The 7,899-nt window shown below is 39.2% G+C and overlaps 1 protein-coding gene across 4 annotated transcripts in view; it reads left to right on the forward strand.

Annotated features, from left to right (window-relative positions):
* The window catches only part of LOC121288046 (meiosis regulator and mRNA stability factor 1), a 56,346-nt gene extending 48,650 nt beyond the window's left edge, over nucleotides 1-7,696 (forward strand). For 3 of the 4 annotated variants that reach the window (XM_041206309.1, XM_041206312.1, XM_041206310.1), the window contains exons 24-28: nucleotides 1,112-1,172; nucleotides 1,694-1,837; nucleotides 3,438-3,608; nucleotides 5,433-5,621; nucleotides 6,036-7,696. In XM_041206309.1, the coding sequence (XP_041062243.1) occupies nucleotides 1,112-1,172; nucleotides 1,694-1,837; nucleotides 3,438-3,608; nucleotides 5,433-5,621; nucleotides 6,036-6,148 (678 nt within the window). In that variant the 3' untranslated portion in view covers nucleotides 6,149-7,696. The remainder of the gene's footprint in view (nucleotides 1-1,111; nucleotides 1,173-1,693; nucleotides 1,838-3,437; nucleotides 3,609-5,432; nucleotides 5,622-6,035) is intronic. The other variant, XM_041206311.1, reaches the window with a different exon arrangement.
* The last annotated feature ends 203 nt before the right edge of the window (nucleotides 7,697-7,899 follow it).

Here is a 7,899-nt window from a genome sequence, read left to right on the forward strand (position 1 = left end):
CAGATTTATTGGTGAATATTAATATTCATGTTTCAGCTGTCTCCTAATCATCATTATCCATTTACATCTGCAACATTATTATAGCCTGTTCTGGAGATTCTTTGCTAAATTAGCAAAGCATGTGATGTACAGGGGTCTAATTGCAGCTGCAGATGTGCAGTTAAATGTAGAAATCCACAAGTTGCTGCTAGTGTTACCCTGTTCCTCCTGGTTGCACTGTTGTAGTTTTCACCAATGGGTTATGCACAGAGGTCACTGTCATGAGGCAAACTATGGCTAATTATCCACTATTCTTTAAATGGCTAGAAAAGCTGGGGCATGTTCAGTAACTAAGTTTTTAATGGCGTAGTGAATGATAATCGCTGAAAAAGCACTGGCCCTGAAAAATTGATGTGACAGATCTCATTAATTTTGAATGTTGCAGATTTTAAAAAAAAATTTAATATTCTCGGTTTGTTCTTGTATATTTTCCACTCCTTTTTTTGCATCTTGTACAATGATTTGAATGTAGTTTATATTGGATTCTTCTCAGGCATCACAGGACCCGGTAGAGGGTACTGAATTCAAATTGCTGCCGGATGCAAAGCCCACTAAGTGAACACGAGGTGAATGGCAAGAGCCGCTCCTTCGTCGCTCAACCCCAAAATTTGGGCCTTTGTGGAATGGCCAGTGCAATCATTCATTATGAAGCCATGCTAGTTGTTCTGTTGACGGGTTATAATGCATTCTTCTGGGCATGGGTTCAAAACTAGCTTATTTAATGGAATGAAAGTCTTCTGCCTTGCTACTCACTGTGAAGTGACCCTTATGCAGTTTTTAAGCAAAACTTTGCAGAGTGGTCCATGAACTTTTTTTGTCCCTGGAGGCCTGTTTCATTTTGAGCTAGAGATCTAATAATTTCAAACAGATAGCTCTTGCAAATTCTGCCACTTTTTTACTTTAGATCTTGGTAAGAGTGACACCATATGAAAGAACATACAACTTTGACCAACATATTGGATTGTCCCGTGGCATGAAATGTCAGCCAGAATTTCAAGGAAGGCCTTTTAGATAATTTTTTAGTATAGTATATGTGGAGTTTTAATTTAACAATATTTTCCATTTTTAACAGGTTATCTGGATAAAAGGACATGGACACAAAAGAATAGTAGTTTTAAAAAATGACATGAAAGGTAGAGTTTATTTTAAATTTAACTAGGCTTTCTGCATTTTAAGTCCTTTGCCGTTTTTGGTACTACAGTAATTGTTTAAAGGGAAAATTAGAGAAATCACCTTTAGCAGCATTAAAAACCTGGGTTTTGATATTTGCAATTATGAATTGGTATTCCGCTAAGATTTGTTCAAACTTTCTACATTTTTAACCTGGCAGGTGAGGAAAGGAAAAAAGTACAGGAATCGTGAAAAGCAAAATCTGTTAATTTTTCCTTTTCCTTTCCTCTTACTTTAGGGGTGTTGAATTGTCCTTTAGCTATCTCACCTGAAAATAACTAACCCTAGAGACCAGGGAAGCTAAATAAAACGTTAAATAAATGCTATTGCCATGCGCTTAAATAGCCCTTTTTTGGCTCTGAATTAATCTTTCAGGGTATTTTAACTTTAACCGTGGTTTCGTGCTCTTATTTTTTTCTTCTCTTCTCCCCTTCCCCATTCCCCCCCCCCCCCCCCCCCCCCCCCCCCCCCCCCCCCCCCACAGTTCGTAACAACTCCGCCTGTTGTTCTCCTGCTTGCATGGTTGAAGAATGTGAACAGACACCAGAAGATCCTAAGCGACCAGTAACCTTGGCTGTAAAGAACTCAAATGACACTGAGACAAAGGAGTTTGAAACTTCCAGCTCCTGTAAGTATAATAGATTTCGTAGTCAGTGTTGCAACGATTGGTTCACCTCTAGCTCTGGAATTATATATACCATCCCCTCAAACTCTCTCTCCATTATGACTTGGAGGTATAATGCTTTTTTTTGTTCGTTCACAAGATGTGGGCTTCGTTGGCTCGGCCAGTCTTTATTGCCCATCCTTAGTTGCCCTTGAAGGTGGTGATGAGCTGCCTCCTTGAACCGCTTCAGTCCATGTGGTGTAGGTACACCCACAGTGCTGTTAGGAAGGGAGTTTTAGGATTTTGACCCAGCGACAGTGAAGGAATGGCGATATGTTTCCAAGTCAGGATGGTGAGTAAGTTGGAGGAGAACTTCCGGGTGGTTGTATTCCCATCTATCTGCTGCCCTTGTCCTTCTAGATGGTAGTGGTTGTGAGTTTGCAAGGTGCTGTCTAAGGAGCCTTGGTGAATTCCTGCAGTGCATCTTGTAGGTGGTGTACACTGCTGCTACTGTATCAGTAGTGGAGGGAGTGAATGTTTGTGGATGGGGTGCCAGTCAAGCGGGCTGCTTTGTCCTGGATGGTATCAAGCTTCTTGAGTGTTGTGGGAGATGCACTCATCCAGGCAAGTGGAGGAATGTTCCATCACACTCCTGACTTGTGCCTTGTAGATGGTGGACAGCTTTGGGCAGTCAGGAGGTAAGTTACTCATTGCATGATTCCTAGCCTCTGATTGGCTCTTGTAGCCGCAATATTTATATGGCTAGTCCAGTTCAGTCTCTGGTCAATGGTAACCTCCAGGATGTTAATAGTGGGGGATTCAGTCATGGTAGTGCCATTGAACATCATGGGGCAATGGTTAGATTCTCTCTCTCTCTCTCTCTCTCTCTCTCTCTCTCTCTCTCTCTCTCCTGTTGGAGATTGTCATTGTCTGACACTTGTGTGGTGCGAATGTTACTTGCCACTTGTCAGCCCAAGCCTGAATATTGTCCAGCTCTTATGCATTTGGACATGGACTGCTTCAGTATCTGAGGAGTCGCAAATGGTGTTGAACATTGTGCAATCATCAGTGAACATCCCCACCTTATCTGAAGGAAGGTTATTGATAAAGCAGCTGAAGGTGGTTGGGCCAAGGACACTACTCTGAGGAACTCCTGGAGTTGAGATGACTGACCTCCAATAACTACAACCATCTTCATTTGTGCTAGGTATGACTCCAACCAGTGGAGAGTTTTCCCAGTTCCCATTGACTCCAATTTTGCTAGGGCTCCTTCATGCCATGTTGAGCCAAATGTGGCCTTGATGTCGAAGGCAGTTGCTCCAACCTCACGTTAGGAGTTCAGCTCTTTTGTCCATGTTTGAACCGAGGCTGTAATGAAGTCGGGAGCTGAGTGGCCCTGGCAGAACAGTGGATGGTTGTTGCACTCCACATTTCATAATGTACGGTAGTATTTTGTTTATTGTAAACTCAACAAGTAGGTAGATGCAGGTTTTCCAATGTAGCTTTTGTGCAATAGCTTACATTTTGAACAAGATTTTAATGTGAAGGTACTGCATGATCGGGCATTGACTGCTAAATATGTTCAGTAATGTGCATAACCTGTAACAAGTATCACTTTTCATAGGTTCAAACCAGGCTGAACAAGAGCTTCTCTGCCTTAGTAACCAATCTCCCGTTGACTTGCTGTGTGGACCCGTCCCGTCATGTTTGCCATCCCCTCAGCTCAGACCAGACCCGGTTATTCTTGAAAATGCTGATCTTATTCGGTTTGAGGAACAATCACCTAATGTTGCAGGTTGAGAGCAAACTTTTTATCTTTTCATTTTTAAGATAGTCAAAATTTCTCCATATAATGCATTAAAACTCTGCATACCACTGTATGAAGCATGTATTAATATAATCCCTCAAAGTATAATTCATTAAATGAACAGTAAAAAATATTATTTAATACTGGATAATATTGCATTACTTATAATACCACACTGCCTGATGCAACTCTGTTTTGAAAAAAGACAACTTGCATTCATACAATACTTTTTCATGATCTCAGGACATCCTGGAATGTTTTACAGCCAATGAAGTATTTTTGAAGTGTAGTTACTTGCAATGTAGTAGCTAATTTGTACACAGCAAGGATCAACAAAGATCCACAAAACAATGAGACTTGACCAGGTAATTTGTTGGTTAAGGGATAAATACTGTCCAGGACACCAAGGGAGAGATCTCCTCTTCAAAATAGTACCATGGGATCTTTTCTACCTACCTTGGAAGACAAGGCCTTGGTTTTAACGTTTCACCCAAAAGATAGCACTTCAAACAAAGCAGCACTCCCTTAGTACTGCACCAAAGTATCGGCCTAAATTTTGTGCTCAAATCTCTGTATGGACAAAAAAAGAGTTTGCATCACTTTACTGTTTGCTGTTATCTTCCTCTTGTCTTTGTGTCCATCTGCCTCACTTACCTCCAATTCTCTTTATAACTTCCATAGGATGTGCCTGCTTGTAGCGTAATTCTTTCACTTAAAAAATTGAGTTTTAGCTTCAAGGCAAGTAAAAACAATCTGTTTTTAATTTGCTAGATAGTTACTGATTTCCCAGATCTAGCTCATTGGTTTCACTCAGGAAAGGGGAACTATGGACTGAAAAGCGCACAATACCTGTAAGCGTTTTGCAATGAGGAGATGGAAGATTTGGGTTTGACTAAGCAGAGTAACCAAGCAAGTGCAGACCTGATTGTGCTCATATTCCCTATTATTTAATTGTGGCTTTAAAAATGAAGTGAAAATAAAGGCTGCTGTGTGGAATTGACTGGTTGATTTCAAAGCACATGACCATGTAATTGCCAGTCAGCAATATTGGATAGACTGCAGTGGTGCTTTGTCAGACACACATGTTTTGCCATATTTGATTTGGGCTAATTACAGGTGATAACTTTAGCTATTACCCAAGTTGTCAATTGAGTTATTTGTCTGAAGGTGACCTTGGCATGAACTCTTCACTCCATTAAAGTTTGCAGCATTTAAAGTACAATAAAAAAAGTCAATTAGTGAGGAGTAAGTGGTTTTGGGGTCGGGTGGGGGGGGTGGTGGTAATGTCACTGGATTAGTAATCCAGAAGCCCAGGCTTATGCTCTGGGGACATGGGTTCAAATCCCACCATGGCAGCTGGTGGAATTTAAATTCAATTAATAAATCTGCAATGTTAAGTTAGTTTCAGTAATGATAATCATGAAACTACCGTTCATTGTCATAAAAACCCATCTGGTTCACCAGTGTCCTTTTAGGGAAGGAAATCTGCTGTCCATACCTGGTCTGGCCTACATGTGACTCCAGACCTTAACTGCCCTCTGAAGTGGCCTAGCAAGGCACTCAGTTCAAGGGCAATTAAGGATGAGCAATAAATGCTGGTCTCACCAGCAATGTCCTCATCATGAAAGAATAAATAACTGGCTGGGTATGAAGGCAGCTGGTCAGTTGCAGGGAGGTGCTTTTAAATGTAAGACTTGAATTATCTAGCTAATTGACATATGAAGTTTTAATGCCAGGAGTGGAATGCAACTTTTAACATGGAATGATCAAGTTTTCAAAATGTGTTGTAATGCTGTATAACTTTCTAAACAGACATGTTGATCTTGAAAGAGGAGGAGAAAACTGTCCTTCCTACAGCAATGACCGAAGAGGCTTTTACCAGTGGCAGCGTTTCTAACCAGATTAAAGAAAATATTCCCACTGTATGTCAACCTGAGGATGTGCATGAAACCAAGTCACTGCACGTGGAAGTGACTGACAGTCCTATCAAGAAGCCCAGAAGTAAAGTGAAGTTGGCAGCAAATTTCTCACTGGCATCCCCCCATTAATCTTTAAATGAATTTAAGAACAAGCTTGTATACTGATTGATTTTTACTACTTAAAGCACTAAAATTGATTCCAAAGTGCTAAATCCAAAGAATTAAAAACCTTTTTATCTCCGCCGTCTTCTGTATTTAAAATATTTAATTAAAAAAAGGCCACAAAAATTATATGAAGAAATCTGGATCTACATCTGGAGCTAATTTGCTGTAGTCCGTGATCTATCCTGGCTGCGATTAAGATTCCAAGATTTGTGCATAGTTTGTTATAATTTAGAAATTTGTAATGTTTGATCAAGGTTTTTGTTTTTAAGAAAGTCAAAGCCGTGTTTTCTTGCACTAAAAGCCTGTTCATATCATCTCTCCAATTTCTAAGGTTTCTCAGCAAAATGCATGATGTCTCAGAATCTGGTAGTTGAGGGTTTTTTGATCCAATGCCCACAGACCAGCAGTAAGTCTTGTATAATCAAACTGTACACGTGTAGTTGAAATGTTTTGAATATCACTTGAATGGCTTGTAATTATAATCCAACCTTTGGTTTTGTTCACCTCTCTGTAGAAAGAACAGATTGCATTCAATGGTTGTGTTGTTTATAATGTCCTGTAGTTGAAGAGTAGAACTAAAGAACCTCCTAATAATGCAAATTCTGTTGGATGTGATGGCTTCCCGTAATGTTTATGCCGAGTTTTTACTGCAAGTTGGTTTAATCAGTTATCTGTAATCTTGTCTTCTTGAATTATATCTAGGAATTGAATTCACCATTGCCTTAGCAATCTGCTACACTTATGGTGTGTCTCCAGTCTAATGTGAGTGGCACTAGTGCAGAATTGGGAGTTCATTGTGAAATATGCATGTATTGCATAAATCGCAGGTCATAGGTCAGGTAAGGAAAACTGTTTAAAAGCTATCATTCCCACTTGACGGTTAATGGAGCTGAATTTCCCCTTGAAAGTGTGGAAATGTCAAGGTTTTGTTGTCAAACCTTGTTTTTTTTTAAGCCATGTTTCATTGGGGAGCTGTGTAGATAAACTAACAGTTGCAGAAGATTGTTGTTTTAATGTGAACTGCTTTTATTCCATTGTGTTTTGAGTGGTTACTATTGGGAAGTTTTAAGTGTCAGAGTTGGTGACTGTAGTGCCAGATGACCTTGGACAAGGTTAGAAGGATTTAATACTGTGTGGCAGTAGGCCCATTAAGGGCCTTCTGGACAGAACCTGGCTTTTACAATGGGTTGTATTTGCCAGAACACACACTTTTATAATAACCTATTTTTGAAAAAAAAATTCTCCACTTGTGCCAGAGATTGTTTGTTAGTAAAATGTGTAATTGCTGAAACTATCTTTCTCTACAGACTTGCATTTGTGACCATGCAGGTTTATAATGTGCATAAACATTGAAAATATTACCTTCAGAAATATTAGAAAGTAGCAAAAGAATAAATTGAACAATTCTATGGAAAAATCTGTTCCAAGTTAAAACTGGAACTCAAATGTTGAAGACTTGAACGAGGTGTTTAGTACATATAGAATTTTTTTTAAAATCTTATCAAATGGTGGCAATTTAGATGCTAAAGAAGTTAATGTGCAGTAACTATTGCTAAACACCTTTTTGATGTTCCAAGCAGGAACTATTAAAGAGGAACAGAAATATTCTAATTTATTACAAGCCATTCAAGTCTCGTATAATAGGTTTCTGGTTTTGTGATGTCTAAAACCCACAGTATGTTAGTACTTGTTCTGAAATGGTGGCTTATATATGCAGATCTGCATAAATTTGTGTTGGTAATTTCTAGGCTGGTTTGAGTAACAGACCTTGTACAACTGATGTAAACTAGTAGAGATGCATTTATTTGAGGGCTTTGAACATTATTATGTTGACTAAATATTGGATATATCTGAAATATGACAAGGGCTCCTGCTTTGTTTCCTCTCTGAATTTTCAACAAAAATAGAACAAGAAAATGGCTTATCAATGCTGGCTGCCTCTGTTTGGGACCAAATTTATTTTGCCATGAATAAAATTTTACAGCAAGCATATTTCCTGTGTTTGTCCTTCATTTTGGTTTAAATTTGCACATTATTTGGACGAGATGGGTAGATGAAACATGATTGGCTGAAATCTCTGGAGAATTTTGTAGGAGACTGCTCGAGGTATTATTTTCTCATTTGTAATGCATTCTGTATTTTAAACAGTTTATACATGCGACAGACCGCCCTGTACAGGGCTCCATGCTGGAGTA

Source organism: Carcharodon carcharias, chromosome 15 (assembly GCF_017639515.1).
Source record: "Carcharodon carcharias isolate sCarCar2 chromosome 15, sCarCar2.pri, whole genome shotgun sequence".
In the NCBI taxonomy this organism is placed as follows: Eukaryota; Metazoa; Chordata; class Chondrichthyes; order Lamniformes; family Lamnidae; genus Carcharodon; species Carcharodon carcharias.